The 27,493-nt window shown below is 42.2% G+C and overlaps 2 protein-coding genes across 3 annotated transcripts in view; both read right to left on the bottom strand.

Moving 5' to 3' along the window:
* Window positions 1-1,719: 1,719 nt before the first annotated feature.
* actr2a (actin related protein 2a) lies at window positions 1,720-15,054 on the bottom strand. Its single transcript, XM_026931754.3, has 9 exons — window positions 14,807-15,054; window positions 12,287-12,397; window positions 8,608-8,823; window positions 8,348-8,420; window positions 7,002-7,138; window positions 6,667-6,816; window positions 6,102-6,247; window positions 5,772-5,904; window positions 1,720-4,543 (listed from the first exon to the last, which is right to left on the bottom strand). Exons 1-9 carry the CDS (start codon window positions 14,942-14,944, stop codon window positions 4,373-4,375), a joined length of 1,275 nt encoding a protein of 424 aa, XP_026787555.3. The 5' UTR covers window positions 14,945-15,054; the 3' UTR covers window positions 1,720-4,372.
* A 1,543-nt stretch (window positions 15,055-16,597) lies between these two features.
* The window catches only part of atg4da (autophagy related 4D, cysteine peptidase a), a 10,955-nt gene continuing 59 nt past the window's right edge, over window positions 16,598-27,493 (bottom strand). Inside the window, exons 1-12 of one of the 2 annotated variants that reach the window (XM_034299962.2) lie at window positions 27,225-27,493; window positions 25,221-25,293; window positions 24,816-25,086; window positions 24,327-24,410; window positions 23,490-23,663; window positions 23,048-23,387; window positions 22,870-22,934; window positions 22,098-22,237; window positions 20,760-20,838; window positions 20,598-20,674; window positions 18,629-18,748; window positions 16,598-18,413 (exon numbers count right to left, since the gene is read on the bottom strand). The exon at window positions 27,225-27,493 is cut by the window's right edge and continues 59 nt beyond it. In XM_034299962.2, the coding sequence (XP_034155853.2) occupies window positions 18,246-18,413; window positions 18,629-18,748; window positions 20,598-20,674; window positions 20,760-20,838; window positions 22,098-22,237; window positions 22,870-22,934; window positions 23,048-23,387; window positions 23,490-23,663; window positions 24,327-24,410; window positions 24,816-25,035 (1,467 nt within the window). In that variant the 5' untranslated portion in view covers window positions 25,036-25,086; window positions 25,221-25,293; window positions 27,225-27,493 and the 3' untranslated portion in view covers window positions 16,598-18,245. The remainder of the gene's footprint in view (window positions 18,414-18,628; window positions 18,749-20,597; window positions 20,675-20,759; window positions 20,839-22,097; window positions 22,238-22,869; window positions 22,935-23,047; window positions 23,388-23,489; window positions 23,664-24,326; window positions 24,411-24,815; window positions 25,087-25,220; window positions 25,294-27,224) is intronic. The other variant, XM_026931702.3, reaches the window with a different exon arrangement.

Consider the following 27,493-nt stretch of genomic DNA (forward strand, 5'->3'; position numbering starts at 1 on the left):
CTCATTCATTCATTCATTCATTCATTTATTAATTAATTCATTAATTTGTGGACCTCCCAAACCTGTCAGCTATTCCTATCCTTGTAGGGACATTTGGTTCACACCCAGAAATGGAAAAAAAACACACACACACACACACACACACACACCTCAGGAAGTTGTTGTACGTGACATGCAACAGTCAGGGTGGAAGTAGTGCAGGCAAGACAGTGTGTGTGTGTGTGTGTGTGTGTGTGTGTGTGTGCGTGATCATGTCAAGGTCACTCTGATATCAATGGAGGAAAAAGTACAAAGTGCAGACAGTAAGGGGGAAGAAAGAGGATGGAGACGGAGAGAAAACAGAGACACACACTCTGGCAACTTTCAAACAAGCTTTCCCACGCTGCCTACAGGGCGGTGAGCCGGAGTCAACCATGCACGCGCGCGCGCGTGTGTGTGTGTGTGTGTGTGTGTGTGTGTGTGTGTAGGAAACAGGAGCGGGTGTGTATTGTCTCCCTGCCGCAATACACACCCTTGTTTGCTGAGTATCTGCAGTTATGAATGAAAGGATGCATGGATTTATGTGTGACCTTTGACCCCAGGGGATATATTTCATTAAAAAACAAGCATTTCATATTATTTGTATTAGTGTGTAAATTTCCATAGCAAGCAGCTGTGAATCTCCTCAACTTCAGTGTCGTGAAACTTTCGATAGTTGTGCTCCGGCACATTCCAGTGCGCTGGTGCTCTGATACCCAGCATGCATCAGGAAACACTTCATACAACCACTGCACCATCAGAGAAGAGGGTACACACACACACACACACACACACACACACACACACACACAGAGTAAATAGAAATTGTGTTGGAAAACACTGGATTATTCCTTTAAGAGTATAGTGTAGTGTAGTGTAGTGTAGTGTAGTGTAGTGTAGTGTGTGTGTGTGTGTGTGTGTGTGTGTGTGTGTGTGTGTGTGTGTGTGGTTTATAACACTGTACTGTATGTAATGTGTTGCAGTCTGGCGTTAATTTAAACGGCCCCACTGAGTCTGACTGCCACAACGTGTTTACATGCAGCAAATCTGAAACAAATGTGAACACAGCCCACTGTGACACACACAGCACACACACACACACACACACACACACGCATGCATGGCCCACACAGTGCACACACACTCACGCACACACACACGGCCCACATGGTGCACATACACACTCAGGCACACACACACACACAGTGCGCATACACACAGCCACACACACACGGCACGCACGCGTGCATGTACACACACACACAAACACAGAGCAGGCCGCTGAAACAGACTCATCTCTGGAATCAGGGAAAGGAAAAAGACAGAGAAAGACAGAGACAGAGAGAGAGACAGACAGAGAGAGAGAGAGACAGAGAGAGAGAGACAGAGAGAGAGAGAGACAGAGAGAGACAGAGAGAGAGAGAGACAGAGAGAGAGAGAGAGAGAAAGGCTGATTCTGTTAAAGATGTGCAGAAAGAGTTGCTCAGCTGTGTACAAGTTGCCACGGAAACCAAGACCGGTGGTCATTCTTAGTGCGCTGTCATGGTTACACGCTTCATATCAAAGACATTCAGGCTCGCTCTCTGTCTCTCTCTCTGTCTCTCTCTCTCTCTGTCTCTCTCTCTCTCTCTCTCTCTCTCTCACACACACACAGCTACTGCTTTCAATAAGTCAGTATAATAAATAAAAGGCTTCACTGTGTAATTATAAATGAATTTACTTTATTTAAATCAGTTGTTTGGCAGTACGCTACAAAACAAAAATAAAAACAAAACACAGAAATCAAACAAAACCCCCCCCCAAAAAAAATAAAAGTTAAAAAAAAGTCACCACACTTGGCACTGTGTTACTGCTCGGGGATAACAAAAAAATCCTGCGATATATTTATTCACTTATTCTGTGCGTGAGGAAGCCTTTAGCTTTCATAACCACTCACGCTGCTGTTATTAATCATGATTAAAATTATTCCTGACAATAATAAATCATCAATAATATTAGCATTACTCATAATTACAATGCCAGTCATATTAGCAACAACCATCCTCGCATTTAAAGGGCCAGTACGCAGAAACAATGCTAATGGGGATCGCTAGTCAGCAAATGTTGATTCAAAATGTGGTTTATGTTTCTTTTTTTTTAAATACTTTTAAATTCTTTATTTTTTATGCTAGTAACTATTGAGCGCTACGCTACAATGCCTGTTAGCGTACGAATAAAATGAAGCGTGTTCTGTGTAACTGCCAGTAGATTTACTATGTAATACTGTTACCATAGCAACACGTGCAGCTCAAAATGGCAGCCAGGCTTTCAAGCCCGAGGTAAAAAGCTATCGCTAATCTTAAAAAGAAAAAAAAAAAATATCCTTCATAATTTTTAGAAACATGATTTCTGTCTGTTGTTACATAAACAAAGTGTTAATGGTCATGAATTTTGTTTATATTTATGATTTTTTTTTTCACCTTTTAGCTCCTCAGCAGCTTCCTTAATGTCATTCTAAGCTAGCTAGCCAACTGCCAACACTAGCTACCTATTAGCCGTTTAAATGTGAGGATAGCTGTTGCTAATATAACCGCAAATACCACATAGCAACATTAGCAACATGGCTAGCCTTATTAGCATTGTTTTGATAAATTAGCCCTGTAAGCTTTTTTTTTTTCCTTTTTTTTTTTTTTTAAAGTTTCATCTAGACCGCACAAAACCTGCTTGTGTATGCGAGCTGCGCTAACCCAACAAACCGTGTACGAGAAAATGAACCGTATCAAAATAGAAAGCGCATACCAAAAAGAAAGGAAAAGAAAACAACATAAAAATTCCAGCCTACATTAAAAACATGTGACGGTGATCAGCAGACAGATTTGAGCTGATAAACAATGGTGGACTCGATGGCGAAGTGGCTGCTAAAGGGACAGTTTGATAAAAAGCAATGCTAATTCTCCAGGCGATGAACGAAGGTTAGCTTTGTTAGTAACACTAGCATTCACCCCTCGTTAGCCTGATTAGCATATCTGAACTTAAGAGGGAATGTTCCGAGGGTAGCGCTGCTGCTGACATTTCATTCAAATGCTGTGCTGATCTGGAAACAGTTTCATTCACGATATCGTCAACACGCGTAACATTAACGTTAAAGATGGTTCCTGTTAAAGGCTGCGTCGTAAAAATCACACCGATCCAGAATTTTCTCCAAGCTAACTTCTGAAAGGTCCTGTACCAGATCTAACACTAAGTGGGAATGATGGTAATTTGGTCCTGATGGATGAAACACAATCCTAATTTTTTTTTCTACGCTACACTCTAAACTACACGGCTAATAAACTTGAATGAATTTGTTCACCTTAGCGCCCTCCAGTGGACCAGAGCATTTTCGTAGAACAGTGTGTGCACATCCGACAACATATCAAACAATAAAAACATAAAAAGGAAATTAAAAAGAAAAATAGAAAGGATAGTAACACATTTTACATTTTAAAAAAGCAGCTCATCTCAGCTGGGTGCCTTTACACATTTGATCCTGTTGGCTTTAAAGGAGCAGTTTGTAATTTTTAGAAAAAAAAAAAACCAAAAACCACAACCCCTGTATTCAAATTGTATTTGCCTTTGAGTTGCCTTTTATGGCAACGTGGCAGTTGTGAACCAGCATTGCCTGGGAGATCATTTCAGGGCCAGAAAAAATGTAAACAGAAACCTGAAATAAAAAAATAAAAAAAATAGCCAAAATCTGTTGTATACCAATACCGTGACTGAAAGTTTTTCTGAGTTATCTTTAAATTTGCATGATTATTGCAGGTCTAGGAACTCTTTGAAAAATTACAGACTGCACCTTTAAACATCTTACAGTTCATACAGTTCATTGTTCTTGTTGTCTGGATCTCCTGGCGATTCATTTATTTATTTAATCAAGTTTATTTTACACGTTTTTAACCATTTGTGTGAGCTGTACGTCCTTCAAAAATGACAAGTGGCGACAAAATGTGAAAGACATGAAGAGAGAGAGAGAGAGAGAGAGAAGCTCCATCCTAGGATTAATTTTGGCAGCATAAACAAGTACTTTAATGAGTGAGGATTTTACTTAACCGTTTTTTTCCCCCTTATCAGAGCTTTAAAGTCCACATCGTGGTCAGAAGGTTGCACCAATAAGACGATGATATTTTTATGCTGCAACTGTAAAATTCAAGTATCATTATTATTATTATTATTATTATCATTATTATAATAATCAGGTAGAACTGCTTATTTTCCCCATTTATACACTGCCAAAATGCCACCCTGTATGAATGTGTGAATTAATTCAAGTGTGTGTGTGTGTGTGTGTGTGTGTGTGTGTGTGGGTGTGGGTGTGTGTTTCTGTGTGTGTTGTTTATCTGACGGTCACGCCGAGTTTCTCCAGCACGCGCATGCCCTTCTCCTGATACTCCTCTCTAGTCAGCCAGAAATTATCTTTATCTTTCATGATGTCAGCGAGCACGGCTCCGCCCAGAAACACCATGTGCTTACGGCGAGGGGGGTCTTCGATACGGATCTTAAACTTCTGCAGAGAGACAGAGAGAGAGACGGAGAGAGAGAGAGAGAGAGAGAGAGGTGTTACTATATATAACTAAGCCGTTTCACACACATATATATAAAATTACGTAAAGTCCCCATGGAAGGTTTTTTTATTTTTTTCCCTGTATGTTGACTAAACAGGAAGTCAGAGCGACAGCGTGTTGAAATGCTTGACAGCCAATAGCGTTCGAGATACGCCACACATCCACCGAATCTAAACAAACCTCACAGTAGCTTAGCGAACTAGCTTAATACGAAAAACACATTCTCCCACCTGCCACCTTCACCCACACCTATCCATTCTGACGTGATTACTGGATTTATGGTGAAAGTTTCTGAGCTGAGCTTGAGCATGATGCGTCAGAGTGGTAGGGTTATAATAAATTTTAAATATCACGCTACTGTAAAAACTGATATTACGTACTCATACTGTGATGGAGACGTGCAGAATATCTCCAAAACTAGCACATGTCTACTTTGTTTTTTTTACCTAGGAAAAAAGGGGACCTAGAAAAAAAAGAGGACCACTGCACTTCGAGACAGGCACGAAAAGCTCTCAAACACCAGTTTTGATTTTAGGAGAGTCTCCCTGAACCTGTTTTGGAGACCATAAACTTTTTTTCTATGATAAAAAAAAATAAAAAAATTCTTGCCAGTCCCACATCTACAGAAATCCAGATTCAATAAATGTGCACATTTTGTGAACACTGGGAAAAACACATTGTTACATGGCTTGTATTTGCATACTGAAATATGATTGGTTCTTACATGTTATGACACCATACAGCTTGACTGTCAGCTTGTCAAGTACCACATTAAGTGTGTGTTCACATTAACAAGCAAGACGTACAGTTGTTCTTTGGTGGTAATCCGTAGCGTTGTCTCTCGGGGCCGTGCAGAAATGTTTCTGACTGAGATTTACACAAATATGGTACAGCTTTACCAGCTTATTGGCTTCATCTCATTTATTCATATGCTGTATGAGCTCTGAAGATGCACCCTACCCTAAACCAGGTTTATTTGATTGAAACGTCCTATCAGCTGCTTTGTGGATTCTGGCACCACCTGGTGGTGGAGGTACAACACACCACTTTTTCCAACAACCCTCACTTTTGGAAGATTGTTAAGATAAATGAAGATGTGTTATGAGTTAGCAATAGCTGGTGAAATGTTAAAGAATATATGTGTGTGTGTGAGTGTGTGTATGTACTAACAGAGAGCTTGTCCACATCTCCTTTGAGCACCCTCTCCAGGTAAAGCTGCTTGAGCTCGCGCTCCAGACGAGACGGGAGACCAGGATACATCGTCGAACCGCCAGACAACACAATGTGCTTATAGAACTCAGCCCTGACGGAGAGAGAGAGAGAGAGAGAGAGAGAGAGAGAGAGAGAGAGAGAGAGAAATTTAAGTGAGGGTTGTCAGGAAACTATAGCAGACTCTTGCAGGAAGACGAACATCCACGAACACCAGGCTTTAGTGCATGAGCAGCCTGTGAGCTTTAGTTCATGAGCCCAGAGTGACAGGTCATTGTCATGGTAACTGACCTGGTATCAATGTCGGCTGCTTGGATGGTGTTGAAGAGCAGTTCGGCCACGCCTACCCCCTCCACGTTAATCAGGTGCGGCTGGAAGAGCGCCTCGGGAGCCTCGAAACGCTCACCCCCGACCTTTATTACCCTGCCATCAGGCAGCTACAGAGAGAGAGAGAGACTTATAAATAAATCAGTAAATCAGCATATGTACTTTTCTCGGATACTTGCATACAGGTCACCCTCCATGCTGCAGTGTAAAAAAAAAAATGAAATAGACATGCTGTATTGTGGAATACAGTACACTCTGTTTCAGTCCCACAATGCACTGCAAAAAGTAGCATGTAATCTAGTAGCCATGGAATACCCATAATGCACTGAAACACTAAGGGTGCCTCTAAGGAGACATCATTTAGGACGTTAGTACACAAGATCGACTTACAGCCTGGAAAACTTTTTCCCCAAAGGCCTCAACAGAGGAAAACAAGTGGAAATTTACAACTTCACCCTGCTGCCCTCTAGCGGCGGCAAAATAGAACTTAAACGTGTGTGTGTGTGTGTGTGTGTGTGTGTGTGCTCACAGTGTAGGACTCGACCAGCACGGTGGTCTCCAGCGCAAGTTTCTGCTCCTGTTCGATGTTGTAGCCCACGTAGCACAGCTTCTCCTTCATCATCCTCACAGTCTCAAAGTCAGCCGAGTGGTTGAAGGCGTAACCTCTTAGCAACAGCAGCTACACACACACACACACACACTCATGAGGAGGTCAGGAAAGGACTCTGAGTCTGTGTTTTGATTTGTGTGTAAGCAAGTGTACTTTGCTGAGGTAGCATATGTAGATGCGTAATTTGATGTAAAGAAATGTGTACGCGTGCCTTGTGTGTGTGTGTGTGTGTGTGTGTGTGTGCGTGTATGTACCTTGATGAGGTAGCGTGTGATGTCTCGGCCAGCGATGTCCAGTCGTCGTGTGAGGTGGGGGAGAGAGAAGCCCTCATACACGGGACAGATGTGAGTCACACCATCACCAGAGTCTACAACCACGCCAGTGAGCAGGCCTACACACACAACACACACAGAAACACACACACACACACACACACACACATTATAAACACTTATAAGAGATCTGCACGAACAATTAGCCAGTTAACCCTTCACCTTCAACCCTAGAGTCTAACCCTTAAACCCTAAATATTAACCCAAAAACCCTCAACCCCAACCACAAACCTTTAACCATAAACCACAAACTTTAAATATCTATCCCTTCCCCTAAACTCCCAACCCCAGCAGTCGACCTAAACCCTTGTTATTTGCCCTCAGTCTGATAACTTCATACCTCAACCTTTATACCCACACCTCAATCCTCAACATCAACTCGAACCATGCACCTCAATACCAGCCTTCAACATTAAAGCCTCAATCATAATCACCTTCCACCCTCTACCCCAACCTTAATGCTCAACCCTAAACCGCAACCTTCAGATCTAACTCTAAACCTAACCCTAAACCCCAACCTTCAGATCAAACTCTAAACCCCAAACGCTCAACCCCAACCTTTAAACCTAACCCTATACCGTAACCTTCAGATCGAACTCTAAACCCCAACCCTCAACCCCAACCTTTAAACCTAACCCTAAACCACAACCTTCAGATCAAACTCTAAACCCCAACCCTCAACCCCAACCTTTAAACCTAGACCATCAAATCTAATCCTACAATTCAACCCCAAAATTCACAACTAACCCTAAAACTAAACCCAAAACCCCCAACTCCAAAAATCACACCTAAACAAAAACCTCAAGCCTAAACCCCTAACTACCCACTGAACCCTCAACTGCAACCCTAAACAGCAACCCTCAAATCTAATTCTAAATCCCAAACTTCAACTCTAACTCTTAACTCTAAACCTTTAAACTTATACCCGATACTAGGGGTCATCAATCTTATCCACAAATGGCTGGTTTGGCTGCAAGATTTCATTACAACCAAGCAGAAGCACAACTGATTCCACTTAATCTTGGCCAATCAATCAACTATTACGTGGGGTTCCTATTGAGCTGAAGAAAAAAAAAAAAAAAAAAAAACTCCCCTGTAACCACAGTGTCCCCTTTAATGAAGTTTGGTGACCCCTTACCCTATACCTCAACCCTCAGACTTTGACCCGCAACCCTATACCCTAACCGTAATCCCTCCACTTAATACTCTCATCCCTTAACCGTCAACATCTTTCCCACACTCAGACTGTTCGCCTGCTGCTTGGATACCTTGAGCATAGAGCGTGAGCACGGCCTGGATGGCGATGTAAACACCAGCAAACTGGTACGTCTCGAACATCACCTACAGAGAGCGAGGAACAAAATTCCACTGAGCACAGCCACAAAAATAAAACAGTTCCAGATAAAAGTCTGTGTGTGTAGACGCAGATCCTGAAATTGTGTAAATATTATTTTCAGTTAAACTATTCCCAGAACCAAGGGTGAAGTGAGCACCGATGAATAAAAGCTAGTGGTGAGAGATCGCATACCTCGATGATCTTCTCTCGGTTCTTGGTGGGGTTCATCGGGGGCTCGGTGAGGAGGATCTTGCAGTTGCGTGAGTCGATGTTGAGCTTCTCGGGGCCGAAGGTGTAGTCCCACAGGTGCTTCATGTCATCCCAGTTGCGCACGATGCCGTTCTCCATTGGGTAGTTGACCTCCAGCATGGAGCGCAGCTCGCTCGCTTCGTCCCCCACCATCAGGTCCTGTCGGGGTCACAGGTCACATTATAAACATTTCTCTTTAAACAGGGAGCCACATCAGGCTTGTGGTGTTTTAGCTAGGAACACTCAAAGACCCTTACATACTGTCACAGGACCTGCTATATGACGAAAATGTGTCTTATGGGAAATACGGCTGCTATAAGGTTATTACTGCTTACCATAACACCTGCGATTTTGTTTACAAGCATTATAATTAATGTAGCATGCGATTTCAATTCTTGTGAACAAGCGTGCTACTAGGCAGGTATGCGCATATGTGGGTATTTAAGTTTGTGGAGTATGCAAGTGTGCGAGTGAACAAGTACACACCTGCTGGTATACAGGTATGCGGGGGTCCTGTTATACGAGTCTGTAAATCTGTGAGAGTGCAAGTATTTACATATACAAGTGTACAAGTATGCAAGTGTGTGAGTAAACAAGTGTGCTACTACACAGACATGTGATTGTGCTAGTATGCAACTATGCGTTTATGTAAGTGTGCTAGTATGCACACTTACATACAGCACAGATGAATAAAAGGGTACGTAAGTGTAAGTCAGAGTGTTAGTATACAAATAGGCATGTAACCGAGTTAGTATACGAGTGCACAAGTATACATGTATGTAAGTGTGCTAGTATGCAAGTGTGCATCTATTCAGGTGAGTGTGCTAGTATGCAACTCTGTGTGTATGCAAGTATGCAATTATGCATGTATGTAAGTGTGCTAGTATGCAAGTGTGCAACTATTCAGGTGAGTGTGCTAGTATGCAATTATGCAGGTATGAGACTGTGCAAGTATGCAAGTGTTTGAGAATGCGAGTGTGTGAGCACCTAAGTATTAAGTACTAGCAGGCATGCTAGTATGCAAGTATGCAAGTGTGCAGCTTTGCAGGTATAATAGTGTGCTAGCATTCCAGGATGCAAGTATGCAGCTTGAGCATACAGGTGTACGAGCAAGCAAGTTTGTGACCAGGCTAATTGGCAATTATGCAGTCCAGTATGCAGGTGTGTGAGGGTGCAAGTATGCAAGTGTGCTAGTATGAAGGAGTGTGAGTATGCAGGTTACGTGAATGCGAGTTGCTAGTATTCAGGCATGTTACTATGGAGATGTGTAAGTATGCTTATGTACTAGTATGCAAGGCCGCAATTATGCTTGGGTCAGCTATGCGAGTATGCTAGTATGCTAGTTTAAAAAACCGAGTGCGAGATCAGACCAGATCTGGTGTCGTCTTTTTTCTCAAGTTTAAATGATCTGTCACTTTTACTTCCTCAATGTGGACGAATAATAAATAGACTACACATCACTGTTAGCGTTTCCGTGTGTAACATTTTCCTTAGTCAAGTCAAACTTAAATAGCAAAAGACAAGATTGAAATAAGGTTTTATAGTTTGTCTCTAGCCATATTGAGAACAATTTAGCAGTATTAATCTTTACTGTGTCCTAGTAAAGTCGAGACACTGAGAGAGTGAGTAAAGCTCTTTATTTAGCTCTCACATCTGCAGCACAGTAGGATGAGGAACACTGATGCAATCATCAGTGACCTCATCAGGGGTAGAGAACTGAAAGGCAGCCAACGCCACACACACACACACACACACACACACACACACACACACACACACAGATAGACAGACAGACACACACACACACTCTCTCTCTCTCTCTATAAAACTGAAGTAAATCTGACAGACTGTGACCTTGTTATTTATTAGTCACACACACACACATGCACGCACACACACACACACACACACACACACACACACACGCACGCACGCACGCACACACGCACGCACACACACACAATCAACCCATAACCCTTGAATAAATACATGAATGGGTAAGCTAAAGAACACAAAGCCACAAACAGGAAGAGTGACAAAAATGAAGAGAATGAGAGAAAAAGAATTTCAGTTTCCTGTTTCCTAAGTGTCAGCTTCAGTGGCTTTTTTTTTTTTTTTTTTTTACACTGAACCTGCACTCGGTAATGATTAAAATCAGAGCCTTCATCTCTAATGAAACACCGAGCAAACACATGACATCAGAGTAAAGACAGAGAGAGAGAGAGAGAGAGAGAGACAGAGAAAGACCTTCCTAATCAGTGTGCTCCACCCATTCAGTGATAACAGTGGGTGTGTAAGGTACTAATGGTATCAGTCAGTTCAGTACAGAAACCCACAGAGACGTGCTTTATCATTCTTATTCATAGTATTCATATTATTATTCATATTATTATTATTCATATTATTATTATTATTATTAATGTCTTCTTCCACTTGTTGAGCTCATAAAGGCCGCCTCAGCTCCAGAGCAGCTCACATACTGCAGATACTGAACAGTTAAAGATCACGACTTCTGCATAAATATATGAGCTTGTGTGTGTGTGTGTGTGCGCAGGTGTGGGAGTAAACAAATGTGAAAATTATGCAGTTGTGCAACTATGCAAGTGTGCAATTATACAGGCACGCAAGTGTGCAAGTAGGCCATTTGTGTAGGTATTCCAGTGTGCAAGTATGTATGCAGATATAAAATCTGCTACTATGCAAATGTCGGAGAAATCAAGTGTGCAAGTATGCAAGTGTGGAGGTGTACGAGTATGCAAGTGTGCGAATATGCAAGTGTGGAGGTGTGCGAGTATGCAAGTGTGCGAATATGCAAGTGTGGAGGTGTGCGAGTATGCAGGTACGAGGTATGCGAAAATGCAAGTGAGCGAGTATGCAAGTGTGCAGGTATGCAGGTGTGAGGGTGTAAGTATGTGAGTGTGCAGGTATGGAGGTGTGTGAGGGTGCGAGTATGTGAGTGTGCAGGTATGGAGGTGTGTGAGGGTGCGAGTATGTGAGTGTGCAGGTATGGAGGTGTGTGAGGGTGCGAGTATGTGAGTGTGCAGGTATGGAGGTGTGTGAGGGTGCGAGTATGTGAGTGTGCAGGTATGGAGGTGTGTGAGGGTGCGAGTATGTGAGTGTGCAGGTATGCAGGTGTGTGAGGGTGCGAGTATGTGAGTGTGCAGGTATGGAGGTGTGTGAGGGTGCGAGTATGTGAGTGTGCAGGTATGGAGGTGTGTGAGGGTGCGAGTATGTGAGTGTGCAGGTATGGAGGTGTGTGAGGGTGCGAGTATGTGAGTGTGCAGGTATGGAGGTGTGTGAGGGTGCGAGTATGTGAGTGTGCAGGTATGCAGGTGTGTGAGGGTGCGAGTATGTGAGTGTGCAGGTATGGAGGTGTGTGAGGGTGCGAGTATGTGAGTGTGCAGGTATGGAGGTGTGTGAGGGTGCGAGTATGTGAGTGTGCAGGCATGCAGGTGTGTGAGGGTGCGAGTATGTGAGTGTGCAGGTATGGAGGTGTGTGAGGGTGCGAGTATGTGAGTGTGCAGGTATGCAGGTGTGTGAGGGTGCGAGTATGTGAGTGTGCAGGTATGGAGGTGTGTGAGGGTGCGAGTATGCTCCCACTGCTCAGTGAGTATGCTGTTACCTTGATCTCGATGTTGCCCACTTTGGCTGTGGAACGGATGATGGGTCGCCCCACCAGTGCAGGGAAGATGTGCTCAGGAAAATTAGAGCCGGCATATCCACACTTCACAAACTGAGAGAGAGAGAGAGAGAGAGAGAGAGGTCATTACTGTCCACTTGATACACTAACGTTACACACAACAGAATGTTACGTACATTTTAAATATTAATTTATGGAGTGTTCAGTAAATTCAGCGCACACACACACACACACACGCGCACACGCGCACTACCCCCTTTGGCTGAGCTCAGCTCCCTGATCCCCCTGAGCCCATCACCAGTGTGTGATTTAGTGGAACAATACCAAAAGTCTGTCTGAACATGCCATGGTGTGTGTGTGTGTGTGTGTGTGTGTGTGCATGAGAGACTGAACTAAATAGTTTTGTCTTCTTCTACTCAGTCGTCCACCAAATCGACTAACTTAGCTGAATTTGGCTTTCTCCAACCCCGGGCTCTTCCATCCAGCCTTGGGTTTCACCTGCCCACCCTCAGGCTCCTACCGCCCGCCCTCAGGCTCCTACCGCCCGCCCTCAGGCTCCTACCGCCCGCCCTCAGGCTCCTACCGCCCGCCCTCAGGCTTCCATTGTCTGGCTTCTCCAATCCAGGCCTCACGTTTCTACCACACAGCCTCAGGCTTCTTCTGCCCATCCTTGGGCTTCACTTGCCCAGCCTCAAGCTTCTTCTGCCCAGCCTCAAGCTTCTCCTTCCCAGTTTGATTCAATCAATGATTTTCAAAGTTTAAGAATAAGTGAACAGAATTATGGCCCTGTGTTTTTATTGGTACAGACTGTAACAACACAAACCTGCCCTCAGCTGCAGCCTGCTGCGAAACAGAGCGCAGGATATAAACCACTGAAGCCCTGAAGGTGGATTTTTAACATCCTTTTTTAGGCAGAAGTTCTGCTGCACGTCTGCACACGGTTTAGATTTGAGTCATGCTCAGTGTTAGAAAAGTGCGAGCTGGCTTCCTGTGTGAATGCTTGGTTTGTCAGAAGATGGAGACACACACACACACACACACACACTACTCAGAGCAGGGTTGCCAGATTGGGTGTTGTTTTTTTTTTTATCACCTTTCACAACAAAGCATCTGTACGAGTTTTATTTCATCACTTTAAAAGTCGTGAGAGTCGCTGGCGTTACCTTGCACTTTTTTTTTTGTCTGATTAACTTCAGCGAAGAGACAGAAATAAGAGGCTGGCGAAGGAATGACTGATTCTAGCTGCTGTAACATAAGTGACAACAGGAACCAACTTCTAACATTGTACTCAGATAAAAAAGTATAAAGTGTCATTCATTAAAACTCAGTTGTAATGTTGCTGTGGTGTAAGAGAAATAAAACACTTCCCTGTAAGAGCATATCCAAGTTTGTCGTGTTTAACGTATTTCTGAAAAACGCTCGAGGCAGATCGGAGGGTGGAGGAGGATCTCAGCTAAGCGGCGTTTCATTTATTTATAAATATTTGTGATTAACTATGTTAGTTTTCATGATTGACATGAGCGAGTGACAAAAGCAGTTTGTAAGATGGTGAGAACTGATATCAGAGGGGTGTGTGTGTGTGTGTGTGTGTGGTTTGGGTGGGTGGTTTTATAGGTTTTAAACTTGTGGGAGCATTTATCAGGTCCCCATGAGCAAAACTGCTATTTAAAAAAAAAATAATAATAAATTAAAGAGCCAAAATATCTCCCTTTGGTTACTGAGGTTGTGTACAGAGTTAGCTTTAGGTGGAGAAAACTAGCATTAACTAGCTGCAGTAAGAGTTAGAGCAATAGCAGGTCCTCATAAGGCCAGTAAAACAAGCCTGTGTGTGTTTCTCATAAATGCTCTTCCGTATCAGGAGCATCTGCAGGACCTGAGCAGTGACACACACTACCACACACTCCTCCTGTGGTGTCTCTGAGCTGCATGTCTGACCCTTTCCCTCAGTCCTCATCCACACATCTTCACCTCATCATGGATTTGTGAATTTCTCTCATTATGGATGGGATTTGCACTGGCTAAGAATCAATGAGCTAGCATGCTAGTTCACAAACCGTCTACTTTCTCCTTAATGTGATGTAAAATACATCCGCAACACGTCACGGGGCTTGTTCTCTAAACACATCGGGTATTTTTAAGCGAAATGTTATTTCTCCAACCATAACAACACTGCTGACAATCACATTCCAATGACTAGCCGTAACCCACCCCAACACTTCTTTACACACCCGTATTCCGCTTCACAACATCCGATTGGCTGCGCGCAAGCTGTGCGGTCGATCGCAGCCAATCAGAACACGGAAGGTGGATACGGCTAACCAATCCCTGCGCGAGAGGCGGGACTTGTCGGAATACGAGTGCGAACGGACAAACCGCCACCCAACACGGGCGGTAGTTGAGGAGGCGACTTCCCGTTTCCATCCAGCGAGCGATCTAAAATGGCGCATTCGCTAATCACAGCCTGCGCTGAACACGCAGGTGAAAGAGAGCGCGTGCACTCACCCCGGTGCCGTTATCACACACCACCACTTTCCTCCCCTGACTGTCCATCTTCTTATCAAAATCCGAGAATCCGCCCTGATCTGGCAGCCCAACTTTCCTCAGCACAGGCGGAAGCGCCGCCCAGCTCCTCTTCCGCATTCAACTACAGCCGGGAAACTTTTCAAAATAAAGGTCCCTTCTTCACCGCGGTTATAACCACGGCAATTAAGAAATAAATCAAAATAAACGTCCCCTCTTTACTGCAGTCATAACCACAGCAATAAGAAATATATCAAAATAAAAGTCCCCTATTTACTGCAGTTATAACCACAGCCTTATTATTTTTCAAACTAAAAGTCTCCTCTTTACCGCTGCTAAAACTAGTGATGAGAAATAAATCAAAATTAAAATCTCCTCTTTACTGCAGTTATGAACAAAAACATATTACTTTTTAAAATAAAAGAGTCCCCTCTTCACTGCGTCTAAAACTACAGAAATAAAGAAAAACAAATCTTCAAGTCCCCTTTTTACTACAGTTAAAATTACAGCAATAAAATTGCAAAATCCCCAATCGTTTCAACTCCAATCTGTTTTTTTTTCCCCCCAAAAGTAAAGTCCAATTTGCGGCATTTAAAACAATGCGGCCAAAAAACTTTCAAAATAAAAGTCCCCGTCCATAACAGTTAAAAGTAAAGCAACTTTCATAACTACAGTCCTGTTAAAATAAAAGCCTGCATTAATGTAATTTAACTACAACTGTAAACCATTCAATAGTAAAGCCCCTAATAATGGACTTCAACTCGATCCTGAATGCTTTCAAAATTAAATTTTAATTTTTCTGTATATAATCAATTACAGCCTGGTAGCTTTCAAAATAAAAGTCCCCCATTTACTGTAATCAACTACAGCCAGAAAACATTTAAAATTAAATTCCCTCCATCACATCCTCTAATTATCTGCAGCCAAGAAACTATCAAAATTCGCCTCTTTGCTGATAACTTTCAAAATAAAAGTCCCCCTTATTCCAATTAACTACAGCCAGAAAACTATTATAAAATTAAAGCCCCCTCTCCATTGCAGTCCAATAAAACTCACTTCATCACTCTCTCACTTTCAGTAACTGCTTTATCCTGGTCAGGGCCGCAGTGAAGCCAGAGCCTATCCAGGGAGCATTGCAAAATGTTTGACAACAAATATGTAAAATTTTCAAAAGGTAACAGAAAAGCATCGTTTCTTTGGTCCAATTCAAAATTCCACCTATAAAGTAGCCACGAATATTCTGCTGGAGAGCTACGTTCAGAGCTGCGTTTGTTAGATTAGAGCTTAAACTTGTGCTGGACGATACGGAAAATCGTCAAATACAAATACTTCAAGTTTTTAATAACAAAATTATGGGGAAATGAACCAACTGGTAGCAAAATAGAGTTTAACATCCAATCAGTGACTTCTGTAAGAAAAAGCATTATGAGTAAAATATTGCAATACTGATATCTTATAGTCGTATCAGCCAGCGTTAGTTAGGATTAAAATGTTTTAAAACCAAGACACAAACAAGAAGTCGATCAGATACAGGAGCAGGGATGAGCAGTAAAGGTGCGCTTCAGCAGGTGTATTCTCAGGCAACACAATAAAAAATAACAATTTTTATAAATTAAACAACAGTAACAGCACATCCATTTTAGCATTTCCAGATTTAACGACAATCAACAACATCGAATACAGACATTATTTTCCTACGGTAAAAAAAAAACAAAAAAAAAAAAAAAAAACAACTAATCCAGTGTTTAATTTTATCAGACAATAATCTCGTGATCCCATGATGAAATATGAAACATGTGGAAAAGAAGAGTAACGTCCTGGAATGATCAGTAGCACTGTTTACATTCGAGATTTAGGGATTTAGAAAAGAGGAATATCGTACGAGGATAATGAGTCTGATCCCAAATTGATCGGATATTAATCATTAATCAGACTGGGATCAGTGAGGGAAGATCAGCTCCAGATTTGGGACACGACAGCAGCAGCAGCTTGTTCTCACCATCACACCACAAGTCTTCTTTCATAAAGACAACAAACAGTACAGCAGTAATTAAAAAAAAAAAAAAAAAATTAAAAAGAGAAAAAAAAAGAAAAAAACACTTGGTTTGGGATGCGCTCAGAATTCCCACCTGGTGCTGCTTCAGGAAACTGTTCTGCTTAAGAGCCGAACTTAACGAATTCATGCAGGTTTTCACAAACGTACGGCGTAAATATTAGAACGACTGCCGTAGAGGATTTTACAGACTGCACTTCAGGATTTCTGGAGATTTTTCCATCAATGTGACGCCACGAGAAGGTGAAGGATCTGTTTTTATCGGCTGGAGCGGATTGTTCCGAGTGCGTTAGCTCTGTGACTCGCGCTCAGTTCATTACAGCTTCCTTTAAAATGTTTATTTCCTTCTCACACTGTAAAAAGTTCAGGATGCGATGAGCAGCAGGAAATAAAATCTGTTCTTATCTGAATCGTGATTCTCTTTCGAATGATTCCTCACCTGTGCGAGAAACATCACTACAGCAGGACAAACTTTATTTCTAGTGTTTTTCTTTCTTTTTTTTTTTAATGATATTACTATGTTTCAAAAGTTGCTCGAACAGGGCGGAAAATTAAGACGAATAAAAAAAAAATTCATAATTATGAATCGTGAGGTGTCTAGTGATTCCCACACTTAACTGCGACATTCAGTTTAATCGCGAGTTGTTGTCATGGAAACGGAATGACATCACTGGGGTTCTCAAATTTGGGTGCTCGAACTAAAATGCCCTTTGTGGTGGAAAAGCGGAGAACGGTTCCTGATTAGGCAACGACACCTTACAGTGGGAGAGAGAGAGGGAGAGAGAGAGAGAGAGGGAGAGAGAGAGAGAGAGGGAGAGAGAGGGAGAGGGAGAGAGAGAGAGAGACAGAGAGAGACACAGGGCAAGAGAGGGACAGTAAGAGACTGACAGAAAGAGAGGGAGACAAAGTGAGAGAGAGAAAGACAGATATACACAATGGAGAGAAACAGACAGAGAGAACCAGAGATACAAAGAGACAGACAAATAGAGAGAGAGCGAGAGAGACAGACAATGACAGAGAGCGAGACAGACAGAAAAAGAGAGACAAAGAGAGAGAGAATGAGAGAGAGAATGAGAGAGAGAAAGAAAGAGAGAGACAGAGAGAGAGAGAGAGAGAGAGAGAGAGGGAGACACCACAAGAGACTGACAGAAAGAAAGAGAAAAAGTTAAATTGTAGTGAATGGTTGTGCTTAAAATAAAAATCCTCAACACACCTATTTATTCAATTTTCTATGACCTCACACACACACACACACACACACAGCTACGACTGCAGTGCATTGTATGGAGTCGCTCCATCGTGCCCCAGCTTCAGCTTCATCTTCAGCTTCAGTTTCGAAGCTGGTTTGTGCTCCACATGAGTGAGTCCTCACAGAAACACAAAGCCCTCAGCGCTGTTTCTGTTCATCGTGTCAGGGGGGAGGATGTGGGCGCTGGGGTGTGTGCTGCCTCCGCTGTACCCCTCCAGGCTGTAGTCCTGCCCCCTGCCCTCTACAAACGTGAAGATCGGGTAGCGCTCTTTAGACACGGACAAAGCCTAAAGCGGAGAAGACAACATGTAGAAAAAAAGCTTTATTAAAGAACAAACCAAGTCAAGTTGGATAAAATATACACACTGTCCCTTTCCTTATTCCAGCTGCCAGGACGCATCTGACGTCTGACGTTAGAGCAATGAGGTAAAGGAGCTAATCAGGGACAGTGTTGGAATAAAGCTGATGATAGTTAAAGGTTTGACAGGAACGTGTGACTCACCCCGCTAACGGCTGAGCACAGAGACTCAAAATCTTTTTTACTGTGAGCGTAGAAGCCCAAAGTGCAGCTGGGATCCATGCGATTAAAGTTCATCTTCCTGGGAGAGTTACAGTGAAAGGACTAAAAATGAAAGAGAGAGAGAGAGAGAGAGAGACAAATGGCATTAAAGAGAACACAGTCCTTTATATTGATACGTCACTGTGTAAATATTTGCATTGTATGTACGCAGATAACAGTGATTTACTCACTGGAGGTCACTGGGGACGTGTCTGCACCACTTTTTAAAAATGTAATCCATTAAAAATCTTCTGTGTAATAGATTGCTCCAGATGCTGATCTAAGGCTGATATCTGTTACTAAATAAACGCACGTCTCCCGAGACCCTGTGGACGTGACTCGGACTCCGTGACACAGAAATCTAAAAAGACTCTACAGCTCTGAACTTTGGACTACACTCAAATTCTAAAGCGCTGCGCTCAGCTTGGAAATCTGTCCTCCACTCAGACTTGTGACTAGATTCAGACTCCGCGGCTTGAGACTGTGGACGAAACTTGGACTCTCGCGCTTGGGACTTTGGATTAGACTCTACAGCTTTGGACTTGATTCAGATTTGGGACTATATACAGACTCCATGGTTTGGGACTGTGGACTCGACTTGGATTCAGAGTGGACAACTTGTGACTTGACTCAGACTGATAAAAACTCATCACCAAATCTAATATGAACCATAACTAGTAAATGTTATTAGTTAATTTTCAGTTAATCCAGTGGTTAAAAATTCTCAGTATTCGAGCGCTAAGATGACTGAATATGGTGGAATTTTTTGCCCCCAATTTGCCTGGAAAATCACAGATATATTTACCTAAATGATATTCAGAGTTTGTCAAGAAACAGCAGAGAAGTATTCTGGCCAAGAATCATACGTAAAACATTTCACATTACCAGAATTATAACAGCAAGCACTAAGCCTGCGTGTGCGTTTCTGAATAAGAATAAAAATTCCCCTTGTCTGAGAAACTACAGATGCATGAACACATTTTCTGCACCATTAAGTCATTTTCCAATACGGGAAATTCCTTAAATATTTTTAAACCCAAAATTAGGAAGTAGGTCTTGCTAGCGTTAGAAAGGCATTAACAGATGGGCGACTCATTACGAAGTCTCTCACACAGAACTACTCACAGCACGAGCAAAGCTTACATCAGTGCAAATGGAATCGCGTCCTTTAACGTCATCCAAAATTTCCACACCATTTTTTCTTTTTGTTGAAAAATCGGTTATTTGATGTGATGCATAAAAAGTAATTAGACTGCAGAACCAGCACAGTAGTGGCTACAATTTTACCTTCATCAAGAAACCCGGATTCTATGAATATATCATCTCTAAATAATTCGAAAGAAAACTCTTACAACCCCCAAACGCCTCTAAGTTACGCACGAGGGAAAACAACTTGAAAGCTTCATGTATTGTTGGTTTGTTTACTAGATAAAAATGCAGATTGTAGTTTTTAATCTAACAATAGCTAGCATTAGCATATAGATGTGTTCATGGTAGCCATTAGCTACGTTACATCTTGCCGTATACTGTTATAGAGCTGAAGAGGACGTAACTGATTACGTGCTGAAAAATACAAGCTACTAATTTCCTGTTTTAAGACTTTAAGATTCACATCACCTTGCCTTACATCCAGGTTCCCAAAATTCCGACTAGGATTTTCCACTTGGAAGGTGGTCATTATGATTATTCGCAAATGACGTGAAAAAGCAGCAAAGGCCTGCATTTGCATACTGGAACATGATTGGCTCTTATATTTTATGATGCAATAAGCCTTGTGTCATATATTCAACTCAGATTTGCTCACGGGATTTTAGATTTTGTAAAACAGATTCCTCTAAAAAGGATTGAACCCAGACACATTAAACACTTTAAACACATAGTTTAAGGTGACGTTAAAACGACCCGGGCTTACCTCCAGCGGGAAGTTTCCTTGTGTGACGTCGACCACCAGCTGACAGTAGTGTGGGTCTAAATACAATAGCTGCTCATCTGAGGGACACAAAGCAACCAATCAGATCCCAGATCAAAAACTAGGCGGCCAATCGAGAGGCAATCACTACTAATCGCTACTCACCATGAAAGCCAATGAAAAAGAGCGAGTGTTTGGGTTTCCCGCCGATGATCCCGATACAGCAGTCCAACTTCAGAAGATTCTAGAAAACAGAAAATATTTACTGATATACAACGTTACAGCAGCCGTACAGTAAGTAAACGCTGAGCAGTCGTGAAGTGTTACTGAACATAAAGAACTGATTAGAGTTTAAATCTGGAAATAAAACTCCTCCCACTCTCTCAATCATCAAATATGCAAACAATAGGATCCAGTTTACCTAAAATGTAAGGAATAAAACACGATGAGGGCATGCTCTTATAGCAAAATAATCCACGATTACTTTAGAGGAATTACTTTAACCAATCCAAAGTTGATTATTTTCGCAAACTGTCTTATTCCTCTTATACGAACAATTGCAATTGTTAATTCATCAATGAATTACACTTTGTTTTTTATCCAGTTATAGTTATGTTTAACATCCATGAATCTAGTTAGTTTCTGTTCTCACTTACATTATAGCAGCTATAAACAGTCGCCTCCTCACCATCTTCATTTTATTCCCTCTCTCCAAGTTAATAATCTAAAAAAAACTGCAGCTTGTCATGTTACTGAGAAACGTAAAGCGATGCGTAAACTCCTCCGTCCTGAAGACTTTGCCGCGTTGGAAAAGTTACTGACTTCCTGACAAAGCTCTGACCCTGGAGACTCTTTCTATACAATTCTTCCTTAAATAACAACACATTTCTTTTTCATTTATTTATTATTAGGGTTAGATTATGTAGCTCGCCTGTCATGCAGGTCTCTGTGAACGAGCTGTTACTATAGAAACGATAACGAGCGCATTCATATTAGCCTGTGATTTGCATTACAGTCAGAACAACTGTCAGAGCTGCTGTCATATGACATTAATCAACAGTTTCAGAGTCAGGAATTCAGCAGGATTTAATAGTTGTGATGTAAATTTTACGTGTAAATACGGACAATGAATGAGGTCTAAAACTCTGGAGTGAATAAAACTTTTTAAAAATGATTGACTTTTGCTTATAAACTTTGTTTTTACATGGATATATAAAATGACAAAATGAATATTATTGAGAATATTAGACACATCATCATGGCTTTATAATGTTTTAAAAGTGAGTTTACAACCAATCGACAATAAATGTTCCATATTAACAGAATCACTCCTGAGGTGCCACACACTCATGTAGGAAATTAACTGGCATGGAAAAAGTCGAGCCACTTTTAAAGACACTTACTGATTTTCCAAATCTTTCAACCATAGATTTTATTTGCTCGGTAAACGTTTGTAACTTATCTCCCGCTCTATATTCCTGGTTATGATGTGCTGAGTTTTACCTTGACGCATTCGATGTAGGACGGGTTGAGTGAATCTCCTCCCAGTCGCACCGGGACCAGGATGATGACAGACTTCCAGCCGGAGCTACCGGAGTCAGAGGAGCTCTGTTCACACAGCCACATCACGTCCCCTTTATACACTATAAACAAAGAAATGTGTAAGTAGGAACTGCGCTACACTATATACACAAAATATATGGACGCCTGAACATCACACCCATACGTGGCTCTGAACCAAACTGATGCAACACACAATTGTATAGAATGTCTTTGTATGTCTTTAGCATTACAATTTCCCTTCACTGGAACTAAGAGGCCCAAATCTATTCCAGCATGACGATGCCCCTGTGCACAAAGCGAGCTCCATGAAGACATGGTGTGTGAAGGTTGGAGTGGAAGAACTCGAGTGTCCTGCACAGAGCCCTGACCTCAACCCCACTGAACACCTTTGGGATGAACTGGAACACCGACTGAACCCCAGACCTCCTCGACATCCCAACATCAGCGCCTGATCTCACTAATGCTCTTGTAGCTGAATGAACACAAATCCCCACAGCCACATTCCAAAATCTAGTGGAAAGACTTCGCAGAAGAGAAGAGTGGAGCTTATTATAACAGTAAAGGGGGAATAAATCTGGAATGAGATGGTCAACAAGCACATATGGGTGTAATGGGCAGGTGTCCACAAACTTTTGGCCGTGTACTGTACTTTATCACAGTATTTAATCGGTATAGAGTATTACTGTAATAGAGTAAATGCACATTCAGGCACCTGTGCAGTCCTGAGCCACGTACACGACCAGATCGTCCAACTCTGTGCTTTTGGCCACAGCTTTTCTAAACAAACAAACCAAGTAAAAAGTAAACCATCTTGTCTTTGATGCAGGTTTATAACATGAATTAGCATTAATGCAGAGAATGGTAACGCTTCGCTATAGCCGCTCGCTCACCGCAGTAAGTGTGCGACGAGTGAAGGCCCGTACCAGTCTCCCGCCTTCTTCCCCGACTCCTTGCCCAGCTCGACCAGCCGGTGAACCCCGAAGGGCGCAGCCGGCTCGTCCCCGAACCATGACACCAGCCTGCGGTGGAGGCTCTCGGTCTGCACGTCCCGTCTCGACTCAGCTTGTTTCGGAATCTCGTTCGTGGAGGACGGGCGTTTCTCAGGTCCCGATGTGCTCCACGTAGAGCTGAAGGAGGGGATGGAGATACCGGCCGGACGAGACGGTGAGCGGGGTCTCAACACCTCGAAATCCACATCAGCCAGCTGAGGACAGTCGGGCCATCTCCAGTCTGGAAAACATACAACGCCGGGGGTTAGTAACAGATACTACACGTGATATATTCGTCAGAATTTCGTCCAGTTTATTGTGTTACTGAGTGTCTGTTGCGTACGTCGAGGCAGAAGATGGAGCATGAGCCCCTGGGCGAGGAGCATCTGTCCGCTACGCAGCATGCAGCCCCAGCCGCAGTCCGACGTCAGGTTCGACCCCTCCAGCTGAGGAAACTCCTTCCTGTAGGTGAGCCACACTCGCGAGCCGAACGCCAGCCGGAAACGCTCCACTTCCTCTGAGGAAAGAGGTAATGAACTCGTGAAACTGACGAGTCAATTCGCAGGTTTAAAGCAGCGGTTTGTAATTTTAGCTTGTGAGGTAAATTGCTATTTCAAGGACAGCACTGTTAATCCTTCATCATCCCCCTTAAACCGACTTCATATCCCTTTGGCAAAATAATGTGACTGGCCATTTAGGGGAAAGGAGGCGGAGCTGAGCAACTGTGTTTTGTCCTTTTCTGGGCCAGAAAAATTTAAACAGAAGCTGGAAATTTTAAAAATAGCTACAGCTTTTGTATGGCAATATTGCAAATCACAATTTTCCTAAGGTGTACTTAAAATTATACAATTATTTCCAGTCGAGAATCACATGTAAAGTTTTCAAATTGCACCTTTAAACAAACACTCAAAGTTGCTAACAATTGCTTTAATGAAAAGTATGGATCAGCTTTTATATCATCACACCTATAAGGCTAGCTGGCTTCTTGACTGGCTAGCTTTCATTTACTAACTATTTTTGAATGTTTTGTTTCTTTAAAGGTTCAGTCAGTACTGTAATAAACACTGACAGGTACACACTGAGCTCTTCACCGCACAGTAAACACACTGCAGCTGTGAGTCACGTTTCAGTAACAGGTCTATAATTAACACATAAAGAGCGAGAGGGAAGGAAGTCTCACCCTCAGTGTTGAGTAAGTAGGACTGTCCCATCAGGATCAGCGGGGACGTTTTGTTGAAGACGGTTTTGCTTTTGACTGACCATCCTGAGGGGAAAAAAGAGGAAAATTTAGCAACATATCAGGGCTTAGCTGAAAAACTTTCATGAATCTTGGCTTTCACGCATTCCATCAACAAAGATTCGCAAACTTGATCACCACAACAGCTTGCTAGCGAATCCTTAATTCCTAGCTGACTAGCTCAGGAAGCGATGTTCATGTTAGCTAAACTAACTAGTGCGAGTTTGGCGTTTTACGTTAAGCATTACGAAGGGAAAAGAAATTATCAACAATGTAGCAAGTTTGCAAGTGAATTTAATTGATTGAATTTAAAATAAGCTCCGCCCCCTCTTTAAAAAAGGAACACCTAGCACTTGCAAGTTAAAAGGTGTCCTTGTTTACATTAAAAGTTGGCCACAATGTTTTTTCCAGATCGCGTTCTCTAAAACGCACCGTATTTGACGTTGTTCCACGCCGACATCAGCTTCAGCTTCAGCTTGTCCACCTCATCCGGCTCTCCCGCCCCGTCGGCGAGTAACCCGTTCCCGAAATGCCCCTTCGTCTCCAGGACCTGCGGCGAGGAAGGCCGCGGCAATTTCCTCCCATCGACGAGGTCGTTGTGAAGAGCTCCGCCCCTCGCGTACTGGGCGGCGCTGGGGGTGACCGAGTTCATGACTCAGGCCTCGCGCTGACCTCCGCGGAGTGACATCATCACCAGCGCAAGCTGAAAAGGGGAATAAAGCGAGACAGTGAGCGTGAAACGTCGATGTATTTGTAACACGATACAAAAACGCGATGCCATTCAGAACGTCGAAATACATCAGCGTTCTTCTAATTAACAATGTTGGCTAGACTCACTGCCTCTGTTTGTGATTAATTTCCTATAACAGCACACTCCCAATATGGTTTTATTCCTCGCATAACCAGATTCCTGCAAATAAACAGACAAAAGGAGAAGGCGAGCTGCTTTTATGAGAGCAGGAAATACAGGAAAAGCGCGAAGTCTGGAGATCAGTCACACATGAGGAGTGTTTATTCAGCCCTGTAGTGGGTGTGTGTGAGTGTGTGTGTGTTTGTTTGTGTTCTCTTTTGCTGCATCCTCCGTCATGTCATTACATTGTGGCCTTAGAACACACGTGACTGAAAAGTGAGTCACGAGACACCTACAGCCAGGTGTGTGTGTGTGTGTGTGTGTGTGTGTGTGAGGTCACAAGACGGCACGTAACACCAAAGGCGTCTCACTTCCTTTTTCCTTTCCAGGAACACCTTGTGTGTCCAGCTGTGTTGCTTTGTGTCCAAGTGCACGAGTTCAGAGTGTACAGCTGATGAAGAGGCGAGTGAAATGAAACATGACCGAAAAATGGCCGACTTCTCTTTTCTTTTCTTCTCTTCGTTCCACGCGGATGCATTTATTAAATACAATTCTTATTTGATTATAATCTGATTCCTTTTTTCTGTGATAAAGTATGCTTTTTTTTTTTTTTTTTTCTTCTTTCAGTGCTCACTTCCTTTTTCACTGGATCCCACAGTTTCAGGGAAAAGTGAAGTGTGGTAATGAAACCATGACCAGCGTGACGACGTGATGTCGATATTCGTTCAGATGAATGAACACGTCTCCGTAAAACATTAGCCACAAATATGAAAGAGTTTAAATAAATATTTTTTAAAAAAAATTTTTTAACTCTATTAAAGATTTGAAAAGAGATCAAATTCATAGGGAATAAAACCATCAGAGGGATGTGAAATGGAGTTACTGTTAATGCCCTGAAGTTTATTATTATTTTCCAACAACAGCATGTCCTGAAGCGTTTTATTGCTCTTATACCACAGCAATTTGCCAACATTTACATTTTTTTTTACATTTATTAAAGAACAATATGTACTTTGATACACAATATGATACTTTTTATCCGTTTATAGTTGCATTCAGTGTTGCGGGACGTCCACGGGGAGAGGTTAGTTCCTGTTCTCACTTACATTATAAACAATCGTCCCCTCACCAGCCTCTCTGACACTGGAGACTCCTTCCATACATGTTAAATAAATGTTGATTGTTTTCCTACAACAGCATGTTTTATTCCTCATATACCACAGCAATCAGCAACAATCGCCACATCGGATTTGTTTTTAACTGTTTATAGTTACATTTAATGTTGTAGGAGGTCAATGAAACAAGCGCACCTTCTGAAATGAATCACGCCGTCCAGTCACTGATTATTTTCCTGTAACACCACACCCCTGAGTGTTTTATTGCTTTGGACAAAACTCTGCTGTGTCATGAGGAAATATGACACATTTTCACACGCAACTGACGATTTAACAAATATGCAAATTAGCACTGTGACGTCATTCGGTAAAAAAGCAAAGTTGTACAACAGCGTGTGCGTGAGTGTGTGTGTGTGTGTGTGTGTATGTGCGTCAGAAGATTGGACACACAACCTGATTTAAAGCAGGCATGTGATCTGAGTGTGACTGAATGCAGAAATTCCTACTAAGACTTGCAAAAAAAAAAAAAAAAAGTCCAAAAACACATCACTTAATCCATGATAATAATAATAATAATAATAATAATAATTATTATTATTATTATTATTACTATATACATTAAGCTGTGTAAGGCATTATTTAGAGGAAATGAATAAAGCAACATTATTTTGCATGTATAAAACTAAAAGAATAAGATATAATAAGATATAAGCAAACACAACTCTGTGCTGCTTTGAAAAAAAATAATTATTTTAAACAAATAATTGACTAAAAGAGGAGCAACATGAGCTTGCTAGAGAGCTAATGCTAATGTAATGCTAATACTTTGGCTAAATTAGTTAGCTAGTGGGATAATGTTAAAGAATAAACACTTACCTCAGTATTAAATGCCTCATGTCAGTGTGTTATGTAATATTTTTGTGCTCAGTTGTTATTAATGTCGGCGCTGCCGCTGAACAGCAGTATTAGATGTCAAGGCAAGGGCTATAGCTAACTAGCTAGATAACTAGATAACCAGCTACTATAATACCTCCATTCAGCCAGAACTAATTAAAAGCAGAATACTCTCTGTTTTCTGATCCACTCTGCCTCTGCCTCTGCCTCTGCTCGCACTGACTCCACACACCGAGCCCGAGCCTCCGCAG

This window comes from Pangasianodon hypophthalmus, chromosome 26 (assembly GCF_027358585.1).
Source record: "Pangasianodon hypophthalmus isolate fPanHyp1 chromosome 26, fPanHyp1.pri, whole genome shotgun sequence".
Lineage (NCBI taxonomy): Eukaryota > Metazoa > Chordata > Actinopteri > Siluriformes > Pangasiidae > Pangasianodon > Pangasianodon hypophthalmus.